This window comes from Bison bison, unplaced genomic scaffold (genome assembly GCF_000754665.1).
Source record: "Bison bison bison isolate TAMUID 2011002044 unplaced genomic scaffold, Bison_UMD1.0 scf7180017864373, whole genome shotgun sequence".
Taxonomy (NCBI): Eukaryota; Metazoa; Chordata; class Mammalia; order Artiodactyla; family Bovidae; genus Bison; species Bison bison.
Genome location: NW_011494945.1, coordinates 6,788,654 through 6,808,725, shown reverse-complemented (window position 1 = coordinate 6,808,725; position 20,072 = coordinate 6,788,654). Strand labels below are relative to the sequence as shown.

General features: G+C 42.6%; 1 protein-coding gene across 5 annotated transcripts in view; it reads left to right on the top strand.

Moving 5' to 3' along the window:
* The first annotated feature begins 202 nt into the window (after positions 1-202).
* Positions 203-20,072, top strand: part of ARMC2 (armadillo repeat containing 2) — a 121,650-nt gene continuing 101,780 nt past the window's right edge. The window contains exons 1-4 of one of the 5 annotated variants that reach the window (XM_010856636.1): positions 203-358; positions 5,446-5,706; positions 6,179-6,251; positions 15,615-15,786. In XM_010856636.1, coding sequence (XP_010854938.1) covers positions 5,489-5,706; positions 6,179-6,251; positions 15,615-15,786 — 463 coding nt within the window. In that variant the 5' untranslated portion in view covers positions 203-358; positions 5,446-5,488. Of the gene's footprint in view, positions 476-497; positions 647-5,445; positions 5,707-6,178; positions 6,252-15,614; positions 15,787-20,072 lie in introns of those variants that run through there. The other 4 variants (XM_010856637.1, XM_010856638.1, XM_010856639.1 and 1 more) reach the window with 4 other exon arrangements.

Genomic DNA, 20,072 nt, shown 5'->3' with positions numbered 1-20,072 from the left:
TCCGTAAATTGCTAACTTAAAAGCAGATGCCTTCTCACCCCGGCTCTTCCACGCGGTCCCCCTCGCCCTTTCTGGCCACACCTGACACGCTCCGTCCCTGCCTCCGGCTCTCGCCCACGCTCCTCCCACTCCTCAGCCCGCTGCGCCCACGCCTCAGCGTTTCTGCGCATGCGCTGTCGGTCTGCGCAGGCCCAGTGGCCGAGCGGCGCCGGGGGACCTGTCAGTCCGTCCTCATCCAGCCCCACCCTGCTGAGCCCCGCCTGCTCTCCTTCGCGGCTGAGGCTGCTGCCTGAGGAAAAGCTGGAGGATGAGCGGAATCTCCGCAGTTGTTAAACTTGTCTCCAGCGCTAACCACAAGGTACTTTGAGTCTGGCCGGAAGCCCCCTTCCCTGCGCCCACTCCCAACTCAGTCTCTGGTCCACTCCGCCTGTCCAGCAGCTACCTGGCTCTGCAGGGAGGCGGCCCAGCCGCCCGAGTAAGTAGTTTGTGTACGGTTACCATGGAGACTCAGGCCGGCCGGCCGGGAGGAGCAGGCTGGCAGACCGACGGGCGGGCAGGGTGAAGATGCTGCGGCGCTCTGCTCTGGCCTGGACCTGTGGAGGAGGGGGCATTGCCAGGAGTCGGGGTGCCACTGGCCGTGCGGGAGGTGAGGCTTCCCCTGAAGGTTCCCCGGGGACCCCTTCTTCTGTCGTCGCCTTTCTGTCCCTGGATCGGGGAGAGAGGTGATGAGAGTGAACTGTGCTTGCTCTCGGGGTCGGGTCGCAGATGTCTTTATTTCTATACGCTGAGGTTTAGCCAAGCGCGTAGTGCTTAGTTGAAACTCAATAGTATCTGTTGAATGAGAGAGTGATAGACAAAGGGACTTTGTTTAGGCAAACAGTGACCCAGCCAAAGTCACACAAATTGTACCTGGGCTCCTCTAGGCAACAGATAGGGTCTTAAATAAATAAGCGTATGTATATCAATATACGTTAAAATATATCGTATTTTATCTTTTATCATAATGTCTTTTATCATCCATTCCTACTAGCATCACAGCAGACCTTCTGTCTCATCCTTATTTATAGTTATTTCACGTGGTAGAAAAGCAACTACCACACCTTATTTATATCTTATTTTGTAGATTTATAAAATTCTGATTGTTTTGACACAGCTTATAGGCAATAAAATTCTTAAGATTCTTTTCTCACAAAGCAGAATACCGTGGTTTAAATTTTAAAACTTTAAAATATATTTTAAAAAAATAAACAAATGGCATTTCCTTTCTTTTGCAGTTTCTTTTTTGAAATGCGACTTTTCATTCATGAGAAAATTAATTGTTGTATCCTTTTATCACATAGCTTTGGGACAGTAGTTAACATTTTTTAAGGGCCAGTCACCATGCTAACCCACTTTATGTTAATTACATCATTTAATTTTCAAAACAGCCCTATGAGGCAATTACTTTATACAGCATGCTTTTTATAGATGAGGAAACTGAGGCTTACAGATATTAGAAACCTTGCCCAAGGTTACACAGCTGCAAATTGTTAAGAGTATTTGAACTTTAACTCCAGCATCTAAGCATTTAATCACTGCTTGTTTGGATGCTCATATTGTCACAAAAGTCATTCAAAAGCATGGTAAAGTTCTTGAGTATTTGATTTGCAGGAAAAAAAAGAATATGGACATGACAAGTCTTTCTCCTGTTGCTAACACCCTGATAGTGCAGTGTTGCATTTAGCAAGAAGGCTCTGTTTCAGATGACTGTTAACAGCAGAGGTAAAGACAGATGTTTATAATTAGGTATAAACTGATAAATGATGACTTACAACCTTTCCCCTAACCAATAAATATTTTGTTTGAAAAGGTCTCCAGTTTCAAATTTCCTTCTGCTGGTGGTGGTCATCCCCTAGAATTTCTGTGGACATCATAAACTCAAGACAGTGATGCAGGACAGAACTCAGCTGCTGCTTTCCCTTTGTAGTCCACATCTCCTATGTTCTTTTAAAAGGTCACCTTGCCCTCCCAAGGTTTGCATACCCAGTGTCATTTCTGTCCCCTTCCTGCCCTCTCAGATGCCAGATCCTGCTTCTCATGGTTCTCATGTTCTTGGTGCCACTTACTTGTCCTCATCTCTCTTCTTACCTCTGTTTCACCTTTACTCCTATACTTCAGGCTTTTAGTACCCCCATCCACTAATCATGATGTTTATCAAGTCTTACTCCATGCCGAGCAACTCAAAGTGAAAGCAAGAAAGCAAAAAGGGATTAAGGTTGATCTCCTATGGCCATATAGCATCAAGAATCAGATGCCACTTGAAATAAAGCCCCATATGTTTTCTTAATCCACTATAACAAATGCCTCCAGTTCAGAAGCCATGCAACCTTCATCTGGATGTTTTCTAGCTAGGGTCTGTATTTGGAGTCCAGTGATTACACAAACGCCAACTTTAAGCTGCGCTTCTCATGAAGAACAGGCTCCGAGCCTGGTGGGGCAACACCAGGTGTGCAGGCAGCTCTAGCCCGGTGAGGGAGGAGACCACAGGGGACCTCGTGGAGTATGCGGGAGGGACTGCTGACTGAGGCTCGGAAGGTGGGAGAGGCTTGTCCAGGAAAGCTTTCTTGAGGACCTCTAGGAGATAGCTGGGTTATATAAAAACTGCCTGATTTTGTCCTTCTAGTTTTTTCCATCCTGCCCATCCCTGCCATCATTTCATGCCACAACATCTTTTAATTTGCTTATCAGCTTTTATTTACTTTCTTGACCTGCCATTCAGGTCTCTCCCTGCTACAACTCCAGTCTTCACTTCCAGGGTTCCTTCTTATCCAGCACACACCTGGTGCATCCTTGATACTGTGCCTTGGCTCACTCGTTGACTTGGCTAGAAACTCCTTCTCTACTCCAGCCTCAGTGTCAGCCATTGTCATTTGCTCAAATTCAGACCATTTTCCAGAACCCAGCTCAAACATCATCTCCTCCAGGAAGTCTACCTGTCACCTCCCAATCAGAAATCTCTTTCTCTTTCCTAATCACATGGTAGTTTATCTTTATTTACTTTTTTTTTTTTTTTGCCCCCATCAGTTTCTACCTTGTATTAAAAGCATGTGGGCATAAGCAGGGTTGATACTCAGCTGGTTCACACCAAGAAGTCTATTCTGCTTGTGAAGACACATGCATGTTTCTGTGTTAGTGTGTAAATAGCTGCAGCCATGAGGCCTCTGAGTGTCCCACCTTCCACCACCCCATCTAGTGGGTAATAGTTTGAATATCTTCAGCTCTGGGAACATGTGTGCATGTGTGCAATTGCTTAAGACTTTATCCATCTCACAGAATTAAGTGAGATGATGTACTTGAGAGTACTTAGCACACTGCTTGGTATTAAAGTACATGTTGAACTAGACTTAGTGGTCCTTGCCTGAGAGTAAAGACAGTGTTTATTCCTGTCTGTATTCCCAGAGATCCAAATGGAGGAAACAGCTAAATGGATTTGTTCCAGTTGTCAGGAGAATTTTTGTAAAGTTAAAATTTCTGTAATCCTACTGTGTTATGGCTCAGGCATGCTTTACTGTAATAGATGTACTGATCGTTTTTTAAATTGGCAAAAACCATCTCTAATAAGAATTTGCAATTTAATAATTATAAAGAAAATACCCCCTCAAACCCACTTCTAACTCAGTTCACTTGCATTATCGAACATTTCCATGTTTGATTTGGTTATTACTATATTAATATTGATAAAATAGATTAACTGTGCAGATACTACATTATTGAAAGGGTTTCTCACAGTGTAACTGCTGAAGTGAGAGTTGCAGAGGAGAGGAAAAGGGAGAAAGTCGGGTTAGAATTGATGGTAAAAATTTACAGACAAAAAGGTTTTTAAACCCATTATGTACATCGTTTCCACTGAAATTTTATATATATATATTAGCACTGAATATTTTTTAGTAAAGAGTCTATCATATCATATTAGAAATAAATGTACCAGGCCTACTAGTTTTTGTTGTTCTAATGTACATAATCCTGGAGACCTTGCTTACATTCAAATGCCTATATCAAACATTTCCAGAATAGTATTGCTTATCTAGTAATTTTTTTTTTTTTTTTTACTGTTTTTACTTTACCCTCTGGCCTTTCCCTGTGAAAAGAATGGCATATTGTTTGTAATTATTATATTCTTTTCTTCAAAAACTCTCAGAGTGGATAGAACTAAACAAATGTTCTTGTTGCCTGTTGTTAAGTAACACCTTAATGTACAGAATCATAATATAGTAAATCCTCTTTGGCTGTCTAAGGAGTCACCTGTTGATTCTACTTACAGAAATGGATTGTTTTCAGTTTCCTTGGATATATTTCACGAAACTTTCTTTTTTTGCAGAAGTTATTCTAAAATTGGGCAACAGAAATATATGAATAATTTTAAAGACTTCAGTCTCCCTAGAGATAAAACATTTTCAGAAGATTGGTTTTTCTTTTATTTTAAATGAATGAATACTTAATACCATGTACTAATTAGAATTAAGTTTTTAAAATCTCAACTGTTTTAAAGTGTAAAGCTGTCAAAGTTGTGTTGCCAAGTTAGCCAGGCCTCTGTGGGGCACACAAGCATTAAGAAGAATGTGTAACCTCAAGGGATGGGATGGTGGGGTGGGAGGGAGGCGAGAGAAGGAGGAGATGCATGTATACTTATAGCTGATTCACACTGTTGTATGGCAGAAACTAATACAACATTGTAAAGCAATTATACCCCAATTTTTAAAAAATTTAAAAAGAGGGATGTGTATCCTCATGGCCCTTGTGCGTGACTGTACCTCTTTAACTGAGGGCGGTGTCTTGGGAAAAGATCATTTGATATTTTGTTATTTTTTCATGTAGGACATTAACTCAAACTGAAGGCAGTTTGAATCAACTCATTCAGATGTATCAGAGGCAAAAGTAAGGCTGAACCTTTCTACAGTTATAAAAGCTAGTATAGTTTGGAAAGAGACCCCATCTGACTAACTTTAATCTTACGCTAGCATTTTGTGTGGAGGGCAGTGGGAAAGAAAGGGAAACATCAGTTAAGCAGGACCACATACTTCAGTTAACAGAACCTTGCCTGTGGATCTCCCATCTCTTAAATGATTGGAGACCTTGAGATGGTTTTCCCTTCCTAGGGTGTCTTCTTTCACAACTTATCTTCTTTCCCTCCAGGTTAAACTTTCATGCTGTGTCTCCTCCCTGCTTGTCATTCCCTCAATTGCATGTATTTCTAAGGCATGAATGTGCACAGCAGCCTATTTTTTTTGTTTGTTTTTTTGAAAGCTCTTCTCCCATCCTGATCTTCAAAGTGTAACTGCCTGGTCGATTTTTAATTAAAAGTTGTGATTTTTTTTTTCAAGTTTAATGTACACGGATGGTGTAAGCGTGTATCCTTTCTAAATGACTGGATGAAAATAGTTGGTATTTTGTGTCCGGTATATGCAGGGTGTGGTGTCTTCCTGAAGAACATTGTACTTTAAAAGGAAAGATGCTGTCTCCAAATGATAAAAAGTTAGAAAAGCTGGATCCATTTTACCTACCTTCACTGTCCAAGCAGAAGACCAGTGCAGAAATCATAAGTGAAGCGCGAAATGCCTTACGAGCTGTTAGGACCCAAAGACCATTTACACCACGGGAAGACCAAAGAAAACTATTTGGGCCTGCATCTTCAAGAACACCAGAAAACAGACCTCCATCCTCCTTCAGGTATTTAGCTCTTCTCTTGTCTATACACTCAAATGTGTATATTCACCAGATGACATTTTCCCTTAATTCTAGGTTCGGATAGTTGCTTTCCTAAGTTTGACTTCTGCTAATTATATCTGTCCAAGATTTCTAAAGATAATTCCAGACCTTGGGTCCAAGAAGTTGGCTGTGGTTGGAAATGGTTAATAATGGTTGTTATACCAACTTTATAAAGTCATGTGAACAAAGCTTTAAAAAAATCACTATATACATTCCATTTTTGAATTATTCACTATTTTTAATCATCCTAAAAGCAAGAGAAGAGTTATTAATAAAATGTTTAAAGTACTATGATTTTAAAAAATTCTGTCTTCCTCAAGGCTTATGCGTTGAATGCTTTTACTTGTTGTGGGGTTAGAGTTAACTAGTATATACTAGAAATAAAAAAATGATTATTCACAAACTTGTGTTTCTGTTCCATCCCCTGTGCTAGCGTCCATGCATCCAGTTTTGAGTTCTCTGATTCCAGGCCCATCTCTGGCACACGTCTCAGTCCACTGGAGTTTGTGAGTACTTTATATTACCATGGGTGTCGTGAAATAGAATTCGCCACAGTACTTGGAATCAGCATGTATATTCTAAGAGAATGATCACATAGACCTAAATGTATTAATAATTTAATATGAAATATTCTTTTATGTCTTTCCAAATATAATCGTTAGTACCTAATGAAACGCTTTTATTATCCACTGATAGTTTGATAGGGCTTCCCAGGTGGCTCAGTGGATAAAGAGTCTGCCTGCAGTTCAGAAGATGCAGGTTTGATTGCTGGTTCGGGAAGATCCCTGGAGGGAGGGCATGGCAACCCACTCCAGTATTCTTGCCTGGAGAATCCCATGGACAGAGGAGCTGGCAGGCTACAGTCCTTAGGGTCACAAAGAATCAGACACGACTGAAGCATCTGAGAATGCATACACTTATAGTTTGATAATGAAGAATTTTAGAAATATATGATAACTGACAAACAGAATGTTTCACAATATTTTTAAAGTTATGCACGTGTATTATATTCTCAATAGTTATGTACACAAATAAATTATAGACGCATGTACATAGAGTCAAAAAATAAAACACCCTCCAACAGTCTCCTGTCCCCTTATTTTTCATTCTCCACTCCCCAGTGGCTTTCATTTTAAACTCTATTGGCTCATTTTTTCTTTTTTTTTTTGGTATTTACATCTAGATTTTTAAATAACGCAGTGTCTTGCTGCTCTCTGACTTGTAAGCTTGAGGAATTATCTAATGACTTCCCAGTAGGAAAGAGGAAGATTTAACTCTTGTCTGCCTCCAGTGTCTCCTCACAGCACATTCACCGTTTCTGTCTCCGCTGCAGCTCACTATATAGATACAGCAAAATTTTGGTTAGAACCCTTTTTTCTGACTGTGATGGTATAAATTCTGTTTATAGCTGAGCCTTGAACTAATGATTGGTGATGATTACTTCTCCTTATCTGTACCACTTTTTGTTTTCCCTGGTGTTAATAGTTGCCTTGTTTTAATAGTATTATATTATTATTGTTTCAGTTCTAAATTCTTCAGGCCTAAACTTCCTTCATATATGCAGGCACATGAGATATTTTTTGATTCATCTCCTTGGAGAACTTTCCACAATCCCTTCCTCTAATACTTGTCCTGGCATCTTGCACACAGCTCACTCCTGTTTCCAGTACTGGCTTTCCTATTTCCTGTGTCCCAAGTCCTCTTCTGTCCTGATTTACTCTTATTTTACCGGAGTACTCCCTCCCATAGCTTCTTGAGAGAGGACATATGGGAGATAAATTATTTGAGACCTTGGTTGCTGCTTTTTGTCTTTGGAAGTTTGTAGGATTTTTCTTTTTGTTCCCAGTGTTCTGAAATGTCCTGTTACTGAGCCCTTCTGATGTAAAATCTAGTGGCCTTCAGCTCTGGGAAATGTTCTTGAGTTATTTTGATGTGTTTTTCCCTCCTGTCTGTTCTGTTTGCCCTTTCTGGAATTTATTATTCATGTGTAGGATCCCCTGGACTTGCACTTCAGTTTTTTTATTTTTCTCTTTTCTTTTTCCCATCATTTTTTGAATGAGACTTTGTCTTCTAATCCTTTTGTTGGGTCCTTTTCATTTCTAGGATGGTATTTTTAATTTCCAAAAGCTTTTCCTCCTCTAAATTATCTTTTTCTTAGTAATGGTATTCTGTTCTTATTTCACGGTCATAGCATCTTACTGTTGTTCAGTCGCTCAGTCATGTCTGATTGTTTGCGACCCCATGGACTGCAGCACGCCAGGCTTCCCTGTCCTTCACCATTTCTGGGAGTTTGCTCAAACTCATGTCCGTTGAGTTGGTGATGCCATCCAACCATCTCATCCTCATCCCCTTCTCCTCCTGCCTTCAGTCTTCCCCAGTATCAGGGTCTTTTCCAGTTAGTCAGCTCTTTGCATCAGGTGGTCAAAGTATTGGAGCTTCAACATCAGTCCTACCAATGAATATTCAGGGTTGATTCCTTTAGGATTGACTGCAGTCCTTGCAGTCCAGGGGACTCTCAAGAAAAGTAGCATCTTTTCTTAGTATATTAATGGTAGTTTTGTTTTTTTAAGTGTTCTTTTAAAACTTCTGTTGCTTTTGTGTGTATATATGTGTCTTCAACAACTGGAATTTATTTTCTCATGGGTTTGGAGATGAGAAGTCCAAGATCAAGGTGGCAACGCTGGTGCTTTCTTGCAGCTTTTCTCCTTGGCTTATGGACGGCCGTCTTCTCTCTGTGTCTTTACATGGTCCGTCCTCTATGTCTCTGTTGCAGTTTTATGTTTGTCTTTGTCTCTCTTTTTTCTTATCAGAGATTCTCCTCTGATAGCTCATGCTGCTTATTTGGCTGTTCTTATTTGAGAGTAGAAGCATGTGGAATGGGTTGGTCAATCCCTAGCTGATACCTACCCAAACCTACATTTAGCGGAGTTTGACTGGGCTGTGTTGTTTATAAAACCCTCAACAGCATATCTGTTTAGGGCTTTCCTTGTGAGCTAGTCAGTTCTCTATAAAGTTTTTCCTGGAGGATAAAGCCTGAGTGCTAACTATTGGGCTGTACTTTCCCAGCTTTAATACCAAAGAAAGAGCCCAGAGTCAACAACAAAGACATCAGTTATAGGGGGCAGTTTCCCTGGCTCATTGCATGCACGCTAAGTTGCTTCAGTCGTCTCTGACTGTTTGTGACCCCACGGACTGTAACCCACCAGTCTCCTCTGTCCATGGGATTCTCCAGGCAAGAATACTGAAGTGGATTGCCATGCCCTCCTCCAAGGGATCCTCCCAATCAAGGGATCAAACCCACATCTCTTATCTCTCCTGCACTGGCGGGCAGGTTCTTTACCACCAGAGCCATCTGGGAAAGCCCAGGCTTGTTAGTTACCAGGGAAACCAGCAGAGGGGCTGCCCCTCACTGCCAGTTTGATTAACTATCAGGTGGAGATATTCTGATCTAAAGAGTAGAAAGGTTACCAGCTTGGAGGGAGCAAGTCGGAAGGTCTGTCATGTGAGTAGAGTGCAGGTAAAATAGATGCTATTCTGGCAGGGGACGTAGAGAACAGTCATGTTGAGTGGCCTGACCATAGACCAACTCCCAGGAGCCGAGAGGAAGAAGGTACAAATGCCTAGCATTCACCGCATAAACATCCAGTTAATATCTATGTTTACATTAAGTACCCTGACCCTCAACAGTGCCTGGTTAGCCAGAGACACTGTTTTACCGTCTCTGGAGAACAGACCTCCCATCTGTTCCTGGGTTCAGTAGCCTGATTGCCTGCAGCTGGGAGGGAAGGAGTTACCCAGACTTTCAACCAATTCTTATTTCAGACACATTTTTTTCAGGCAGATATTTCAGATATTTCAGTACCTGGTGATACCAGTTCCTTAGACTTCCATAGAATTAGTGTGTCAGTCAAGCAGCTTCTCAATTTTTATTACTGTTTATGTGTGTGCATGCTTGTGAATATGTTTGTGTGTATGTATGTTTTTGGTGAACTATTTTAAGGGAAGTTGTAGTCCTTATAAGACTTCATCCACAAAAATTTAAGTGTGCATCTCATATGAATAGGGACAGCCTCTCACACAACTGCAATGCTATCATCAAAGCTCAGAAAGTTAACATTACTCAGTAGTGTTATTTAATGTACCGTCCATATCCAAATGACCCCAGTTGTTTCACAATGCATCTTTTATTCCCAAATACTCATCAAAATGCCTCTGTGAGGAAGACTGTACTTGTTCTTATATTGCAGATGACCAAAAATAAGATACCAAATTAGCAAGCATGAACCAATGTGCAATAAGTACTTTCTCAACCATTGTTGACACGTCTTCTTGTACCTACAACCTTGGAAACCACTTGTTTTTGAACCAGCTACAGCAAGAGGGCCCCCTGAGTGGTCAGTCTGCCTTGTTGCTAAGTGGCTGTCCATTCTACCGTTCTGCCATTTGACTCCGATGGTTTGTTTTTAATATTGCTGTAATTTGGGGGGACTCACTCAATTTGGGCCTACCCTTTCCTACAAATCTCAGTTTCTAGAGTTCACTTGGTCCCTGTTAAGCAGAGATAATGTTGGCATTGCCCCTGTTTGAGGTCACTGCAATTAAATTCCTTTACTGTAGGATGGTTGGGTGCTATGTGCAAAGTCAAAGCAGGCGAGGAGTAACTCTGTTAGTTTGAATTTTTTCTTTTGGTTATACTGAATTATGTAAGGGTCTTGGGCATATTTCCTTTCAAACAATAAACTTTAGAGCTCCTAGTCAAAAAAAACTCTGAAAGCGACCTCATAATTACCTCCCCTTCCACTTTCTTTCCTCCTTTCCGCATCACCTTTGAAAGAATTCTTTGGTGCTGCAACCACTAAATTAACAAGCAGGAAGGAGATCTGGAGCAATGGGAGCCCAGGGAAAGGGAAGGGAGTAGTGACCCCTGGAGGCTGGGGGTGGGGTGGTGCTTACTTAAGTCCCTTAAGGATGCAGTTGCTGAATTTGTAAAGACCTCAGCAATTGAATTTCAGCCCTTTTTTGATCTGGGATATGTTCTCTGGCTGGTTTGCCTTTTAATAATTCCTTAACCAGCAGTCCAGCAGGGAAGAAGGACCTGGGAAGAGCAGCCCATTCCAGTTCCTGCATTTAACAAATCCTCTCAGCTCTTCACACTTGTACATTGATCCTTCTGTTTCTCCCCTCCTGTCTGTCCTGTGCCCACGGCCCCTCCCCGGGGGCCCCCACCATAGCCTTCAGCAGGAGTGGGCTGTCTACACTCAGGGCACACTGGGCTTGGCTCACTCACCAGGGTTCCCATCGGCACCTGTAATCCTATAAGTCAAGGGAAAGAAAGTGAAGTCACTCAGTTGTGTCCGATTCTTTGTGACCCCATGGACTGTAACCTATCAAGCTCCTCCATCCATGAGATTTTCCAGGCAAGAGAACTGGAGTGCATTGCCATTTCCTTCTCCAGGGGATCTGCCCAACCCAGGGATCGAACCCAGGTCTCCCGCATTGTAGGCAGACACTTTTACCGTCTGAGCCACCGGGGAAGTCAAGTAAAGGGAAAGCACTGCAGTTTGCAGTATGCCACGAGCATTTATACACACCCACTATGTAGGTGAGCTGCAAACAACTTTCTCTTAGTATTTCTCCCCTTTCTCACAGCAGTTCTGAGATGTGGGGCTGTTGTGTGGTGGTAGTTACTTCATCACTATTGTCAAAACAGAATTCTCCTTATGTTTATGAAACTTATAAAACCTAGTTATTTAAGTTCCAAGTTGGGCTCCCCTGGTGACTCAGTGGTAAAGAACCCACCTGCCAATACAGGAGAAGCGGGTTAGATCCCTGGATCAGGAAGATCCCCTGGAGAAGGAAATGCCAAGCCACACCAGTATTCTTGCCTGGGAAATCCCACGGACAGAGGAATCTGGTGGGCTACAGTCATAGGGTTGCAAAGAGTCAGACATGACTCAGCAACTGAGCATACACATTTTTATTAAACTTTTTGTTGACCTGTAGAAAAGACACACATCATAAGAGTGCAGCTTCATAAATTTATGCAAACTCAACATACTAGGTAACCAGCACTGAAAAGGAAATAACATGTAGTTTCCAGCATCCCAAAACCCACCTTCCCAGGGTAACCACTGTCCTGACTTCTCACAGCATAGATTAGTTTCAGCCAGTTTTTATATCTTATGCTGTGCTTAGTCACTCAGTCATATCTGACTATTTGCAGCCCCGTGGTCTGTAGCCTGCCAGGCTCCTCTGACCATGGGGATTCTCCAGGCAAGAATACTGGAGTGGGTTGCGATGCCCTCCTCTAGGGGATCTTCCCAACCCAGGAATGGAACCTAGGTCTCCCACATGGCAGGCAGATTCTTTACTGTCTGAGCCACCAGGGGAGCATTCATATCTTTTATAGTATTTAACAAGTAGAACGAAACTGAATATATATTTTAAAGAGAAAGTGACTTAGGAGCCCATATGTCCCTATGGGCTGGGGGAGATCCAGGGTAAGAAAGTGCAGAATGAGAATGTCAAATAGTGTTTTTTCTTTCACTATTTCTGAAACAAATGGTGATATTACTGCAGTGAGTTGCATGCTGAGAGTGACAGAGGAGCCCAGAGGACCTGTGGAGAAAATCATAGTAATAGAAATGCACCTACAATTGCCACGTCCAAAGGCTGTGTCCTTGGGGGAATGTTTAATATGTGCTCACTTTGGGACTTCCAAGAAGGGTTGGGGGTGGGTGGGGTGTGCGCGTGTGGGTGCCATGGCTGTACAAATGAAATCATGGTGACTTTCTGAGGTTGGAGATCTTGGACCCCCTTTTCTAGTCTTCATGAAGAGTGGGACTTCACCTTCCCAGCTGGTAATCTGGAGGAGCTAGGTCAGAACTTGGTTAAGGCTCCCTTGCCCCCATGCTTGGATGAGAGTCAAGGACAGCCAGATGCCTTAAATGTCCTAGACATTTTTGTCTTCTTTGATTGTGGTGTTGTATGGCAGTAGTCTTTCGGTCTTCAGGGACTCTAGCAATTTTCTCACCCAGGACAGATCTTAAACTCTGACTTTCCCAGTATTTGGGTTGTACCCCCATCACTGGCTAGTATCTTGGCACAGACCTCGAGGGAAGTGGAGTTTTTAAGTGAAGATTTAAACCCACTTGCAGCATTCTCTGTACTCTAAAATAAGGTGAATTTTACAATAAAAAATTTTACTGTTGTGCTTCAAAACAGCCATTTTGCTCCACAAGGTGAAAGAACATTTTGTAGAACCTGGTGTGATAGAAACTGGTGGCTTGTTTCATTTTCCCTTGGAGAATTAAAAATGCTTCACACATATCACTTTGTATTTTAAATAGTCCAGAGAGATATATGTTTAAATGGGATGAATAATTTAGTAAAGGTCAGTAGTAAAATGGAACTAATTTTTATTATACAAACAACGACTAATTTTTCACTAGGAAAATGATACCTTTTATCAAGGAGCAGTTAAAGGGATTTATCTTGCCATCCAGATACAATTAGGTTGTTCTGTTTGGGTAGAAATTTGCATTGCAAAACCATATTTTCTGTTTTATAAGATATTTTATTTAGTACCCCCAAACATTTCTAATAGTTAAAGAATCTGTAAAATCAGCCATTTACTTTATCTGCATTACTGTTTTATAGACTTCTCAATCTTTGTTTCAGATTCAAGGCACCTACAGAGCACAGACATTTTGAGATAAGAAAACCTTGAATCGACATTCAGTATTGAGATTATCCTTATGTATTTCATCTTTCATAATTACATGTAAAGCACTTATTTTCCTGTATCATACTCTTAGCTTTGTTGTTACTATTAGTTTCATGACTTAAGTCACATTCTTATGAATATTTTGCAGTAAATTAAGGAGACTAAAAAGTGAAGGGAATGTTAAATATAACATAATTTATACAGACAGGTGAGTGTTGTCTCCTTCAAAATAGACCCCTCTGGATTCAGGATCTGTTTTCCAGCAAGGTTGCATCAGGGTCTATGGCCTTAGCTTTTGAGACTTTAAAGTAACTTGGAACTAAATTTGGTACATACATGAAGGGTGAGCAGCTTACATAGGGAGGGAGCTAGCATTTCTCAAGCCTCCGTGACAGGACTTGTCTATACTTGAGTGTCCCTGCAAAAAGGGGGCTACTTCCATGTGATAGATGGGCAAGCTCATAGAAGTATATGGCCTGCCCAAGTTCACATAACTAGTAAGTGGGTTTGATCCCAGTCAGTGACTCATCCTGCCTATTATGCTGATTATTATTTTTTTTCTGACTATGTTTAGAAGAATGTATCTCTATAGTCATAAAACTGATTTTTTTTAGGGGGGCTCTGGTTTATGAACTGATTACGGTTGCAAATGAACAGAAGGATGTAAAAATTTTTTTGAAAAATGTCTTATTATTGAAATAAGCAACTTCTTAAGAGAACTCTGATAAAGATGTCTATCCTATTAATGTATATGAGAAAACCAGCATTTGAAATGATGTGTCATATGATAAATGAGCTCACCCATTTTCCAAATTATCTGACTTGAACTTCACACTGGATTTTTAAAAAGAATTTGTTGATTAATCTATTGGATTGAGAATCATTTTATTATGTAAGTGATTTCAGGAACTTTAACTTGATTATTTTTGACTAGAGAGCTGGAAGCATTTGCTGCCATAAGATTACTCTTTCATAGACAGAGAATCCAGATAGAGTGGGGGGAAGGAGGGACCACCAGGCAACACTAAAAGTGGGAGTCCAGGCCTCTGTGAGGTTGTGGCCCCAGGTTGGGTCAGAGGTCACTGCCATCTGGAGGTTAGACCTGAAGGTGCTATGGGTGGTTGCAGGTATGTTTAAGTCTTTAGGGAATTGGAATTTTGCCACTAATGTCCCTTTTCTAATGGTTGTTGTTGTGTTCGACTCTTTGTGACCCCATGGACTGCAGCATGCCAGGCTTCCCTGTCCTTCACTATCTCTTGGAGTTTGCTCAATCTCATGTCCATTGAGTCGGTGATGCCATCCAACCATCTCATCCTCTGTCGCCCCCTTCTCCTCCTGCCCTCAGGCTTTCCCAGCATCAGAGTCTTTTCCAGTGAGTTGGGTCTTTGCATCAGGTGATCCAAGTATTGGAGCTTCAGCATTAGTCCTTCCAGTGAATACTCAGGGTTGATTTCCTTTAGGATTGACTGGTTTGGTCTCCTTGCTGTCCAAGGGACTTATCTTCTTCAGCACCACAATTCGAAAGCATCAATTCTTTGGTTTTCAACCTTCTTTATGGTCCAACTTTCACATCCATACATGACTACTGGAAAAACCATAGCTTTTACTATATGGACGTTTAGAATTTTTAAGATGTAGAAAATAACACATTTCATAAGTCCAAGACTACTGCTTGCTCTTTTGTGATTTATTAGCCTAAATTATTTTAAAAACTTTTATATTATTAAAAACTACTTTTGTGTAGTCCCAAATATATAAAGGTTGTATTTATATTTCACATAGTTCTTGGTTGCCCAGTACATGTTTTCTGAACTGAATCAGATTGAACACAAAGATTTACAAAGTAGGTTAAATGTACTATACCATATTTTATAGTCTCTTAATTAGATTTGTTTGCTGGCATGGGTAAATTTTTTTTTTTTAATATACCAAGCAGGACAGTAGAGTATTTAATACAATATAACTGACAAAAGCAATGAAAAAGTGTCATATACCTGATGCATTGAGATCTAGCATCAGGGGCTGGGGAGAAGCCCTGCCGGAAGCCGTGCACTCCTCTGGAAGTGTCAGGGTCGGCTCTGGGTGGTGAGTCTCATTCAAGACAGAAATTCAGGCCAGTCGTTTAAAAAAAATCTCTTTCCAGAAACCGAAAGCTCCAGCATCTCCTGACACAGTGGAAGATTTCTGCCTTTCCTTTCCTAAACCCCCAGTGGACCCTGTGAAGATTAGAAGAATAAGCAGTGCCCGGGCGCGTTTATTCAGGGCGACCTCCCAGGGAGCTCTTCTGCCAGCCAGGACCCTTCTTCCCACTCAGCGTAAGGAAAATCTTTAAAACGTAATATACTTTAAAACCTGGGGGCAAGCATGTTTCTTGAATTTACACACAGGAACTATGTGTATATGATTTTTTACGTTAACTAAGACTTAGTATCGTGCAAAAGCTGGTTAAGAAACATTTGTATATTTTTCTGGGTGTCTATGAAGAATACCTAAATATTAGTTTTTTGTTTTTTTTTTTTTAATGTTACTTGGTAGAAAAAGAATCTTAGGATACATGTTTTTTTAGTGAATGAGTTCACCTACACTGGAAGTAATTTCTAAATTAGAATTCCAAAAATTGTTCATTTCATTAGGCATATTTAAGATTTATATAATGTACACTCATGAAAATACCTTTCTGATCCCATGTGAAAATTAGAAACACAACTTGAATGGGACTTTTCCTACAGCCCCAGAAATGTTGGCTGCTGCTGCTGCTAAGTCACTTCAGTCGTGTCCGACTCTGTGCAACCCCATAGACAGCAGCCCACCAGGCTCCCCCGTCCCTGGGATTCTCCAGGCAAGAACACTGGAGTGGGTTGCCATATCCTTCTCCAGTGCATGCAAGTGAAAAGTGAAAGTGAAGTTGCTCAGTCGTGTCTGACACTTCGCAACCCCATGGACTGCAGCCTACCAGGCTCCTCCATCCATGGGGTTTTCCAGGCAAGAGTACTGGAGTGGGTTGCCATTGCCTTCTCCAAGAAATGTTGGCAGGTGTCTTAAACCTGTAAACAGAGAAGATAAAAACCTCAGATTCTAAGGAATGTCCCGGTAATTGGAATCACCCCTTGTCCAGAGCATACTAAGAGTTTTACAGACTGTAGCAAATACTCCATTAGTGGGGTGACAGTCAATTTAGTGGATCACACCAGCATTTAAAATATAAAGTAGGATAAAATAGAATGGAAAATATCAGAACACATTGCAGACAGTGAACGTTAGTATGTCTTTAAGGATTTCACTTCAGCCTCATATGTGTGTTCAGTATCATATTATAAATTTACTATACATCATGCTTACAGCATGTTATACATTTCTCATTACTAAAATTACACCATATTATACATTTCCTGAAAGTTGAAAATCCAGTTTAGCTGGGGCTGACAGAACCAGCCATCCTTCCGTCGACAAGGATTGATGAAGAAAGGGCAGGTTTACACTCACAGAGAGGAGACACTGCACATGATCCCAGAAGTTACGGTAGAAGCCACTCCCTAAGCATCCTACTTGTGTCACATATAAGCCTTTTCTCTTAACTAGTCACCAGCATAAATGTAGATCTCATGGAGGACTCTAGATGCATGACTGTTTATGTGAGTAGCCCTCAGCCCCATTAGCCTGGTGTGTGATCTGCAGTTCCCGGGCCTCCCCAGCACACTGCACTCACTTTCCTGTCTGGTCCCTATGGTCCCTGACACAGCTGAAGAGAGAGAATCAGGGGGAAAGGAAGGGGCAGGCAGCACAGGGTGTGCGGGCCACGCTCGATGCTGTAAGAAGTGTGTAATTAGGCATTCTGCGTTACCTCGCTGTCCCCATTTGTTTCTCTTCTAATAGGCAACTGGCTATTTATTGAGCACCTACTAGCTGCCAGGTACCAGTTTAGGCCAACAGAGTCTTGCCCTCAAAGGGGAGATAGACAGTAAACAGGAAAACCCAGAGATAAGATAATTAGGCTCCAATGAGTGCTAGGAAGAAGATAAGCTGGGTCGTGGGACGGGAGTGACTGTGGCAGAAGGAATTGTGTCAACTCTGGAAGGTGTCCCTGAAGAGGTGGTATCTGAGTTGAAATGTGAATAATGATAAGAAGACAGCCAGGTAGAAATCTGTGAGCACAGTGCCCAGGCTGAAGGGGCAATGAGGCTCGAGGGGGGTACAAGTTCGGCTGGTGGACCCTGAGGCCTGTGTGGCCAGAAGGGGGAGGGAACTGAGGTCCCAGAGCCATTTGGGGCCAGGCCAGTGGGAGGATGTGGCCAGGGCTTTATCCTTGCTGCAGTGAGAGGCCAAGACAGGATTTAAGCAAGGGAGAGACATCATCGGGCTTCTGTTTCTCAATAGACGCTGCACTTTTAGAGTCACCGAGGAACTTTTCAGATGTTGCTCCACCAAGGCCCCCAGCAGACCAGTTACATCAGAAAGGGTTGGTACCTATGGGAGCCAAGTCGAGAGGGGATGGGCTCCGGCAGCCACACGGTGCGGAGTGAGGTCAGACTCAGATAGGAAGGGCGCCGCTTCTCGTAAACAGGAGGGCAGAGCTGTTGTTTATGCAATGTTTTTGCTTCTGAGCCCAAACGCCACACACATTTAACTCTTGGTGGCTCCCACTTGAAACCCGGGCTGCTTGCTGAGCTGTTCCCACATAGTGTGGAGGTACCAGGAGAGGTGGACATTTCCCCACCGGCTGAAGCGTGTCTCTGTCTGGGTTCTTCCATCCACCCTGTGGGCAGTTGCCCCCTTCACCATTCCCACCAACCCTGGCAGTCTGCGTCAGCGCCCAGGAAACAACGGCAGTAAAAAGTCATTGTCTTTTTGAAAGCGCACATCACCCAATTTAAAAAAGTGTTCTAATGCTCCAGGCTTGGACTCCCTGTCCTTTGTACAGGAGCTCCCTGGGCTTGTCTCAGAATCCCTATTGTTTAAGAAAAGGTATCTTTTGTTGAGAAACAGGCTGTAAAGGCTGCTGTGCAGACGGGGCCAGAGGGTGTGTCCCTTCCCCTGGTGTGAAGTCTTTAGTAGCTGACAACTCCCCCAGCAGAGTTGGGGGGGCGTGGTGGCAGGTTTGGAATTCCTGATTGAGGAAAATAAGAGAAGAGATGTGTATAGTCAGGTTCATGGGGCCAGCAGTGTAATCTCTTCTGTTCAGATAGAGGTTTTGGCTGAAGGTGACCGTGTCACTCTGGTTATTCCAGCTAGATGGAGACCTCCGAGCAGGTTCCACCTTCTCACAGCCCTTGTATCTTAGCCATCCCAGACAGGCATCCTGCATGGGCTTCCTGAATGTCCCCGGACTCTGTGCTCTCCATCCCACTGATGCCATGCCACGTTTATCGCCTCTCACCCTATCCCTGGTCATCTGGCACTCCTGTCTTGCTCCACCTTCAGCTTGCTAGGGGGTTGCGTGTGGGTCAGCATTGGAACCCTCGGCCCTTGGAGGTGTCAGAGCCTGATCACACTGAGTGCCCACCCAGACATGGCTGTGAGCAGCAGCCTTGTCCTTCTATCCTGGTGGACTGTGAAAAATGATGACTTTCTCTCAGTGTGCCATAAGGAACAAGAGGTCAGGAAGCAAATAAAAATCAGATTGCTTATCTTCTTGCTGAAAACCCTTCAGAGAACCCTTGCTGTGTCTAAAGGAGTGGTTGCCAAACTAAGTTCCAGGGAACACTTTTGGCAAAAATGCAACTTTTCCTTGGAGTAAAGGTCCCGTGCTCTGTTGCCATGCATGTGAGCAATTACAGGATGGGGAAGGCCATCTGGTGAAGTCCCCTGTTTAGTTTTACTTTAGCCCAGCATTTCCCAGACCTACCTGGCTATGGACTATGTCTTTGGAAAACACAGTTTGGGAAACAGTGACCTAACACAGAAGTTGGCAAACTTTTCTGTGAAGGGCCAGCAAGTGAATAATTTAAACCTTCCAGGCCTCAGAATCTTCTGGTCAACCTTCTCAACTCTGCCAGTGCAGTGGGAAAGCAACCATCGACTGACCAGTGAAATTTGAAGTTTCATATAATTTTCACGTTACAAAGTACTGTTCTTTTGATTTTTTTTTTTTTTTGATCAATCATCCAGACATATAAAAGCCATTCTTAGCTTGCATGCTACATAGAGGCAGGTGGTAGGCCAGGTTTGGTGGGGCTGCAGTTGAGTGACTCGTGGTTCACGGGTGAAGTCTTCCCCCTCCAGTGTGCACAGCTCCGCCCCAGCCTCACGTTCCAGGCCCTTCTCAGTCCTCTTTTTTGCCCGCCCACCCGCTCCCCACCCCTGGTCCATGCACCAGCAGTATGGAACCCTTGCAGTTCCCCTAACCCATCCTGCTGTTTTGAGCTTCATGCATGCTCTGCTATATAATTTGTTGGACCCAGTGAAAAATGAGAAAATGTGGAGCTCTTTGTTCAAAAATTCTTTAGAACTTCACGATGGCAACAGCAAAGCATTAAGCCAAGTGTGAGGCCCTTGTAAGCCTGGGGCCCAGCTTGACTCAGGTCCAGCTTGGACCCACGTGAAGCCAGCTCTCATCCCAGACCTTTGCTCCTTTTTCTCAGAAAAAAAAAATTTTTTTGGAGGG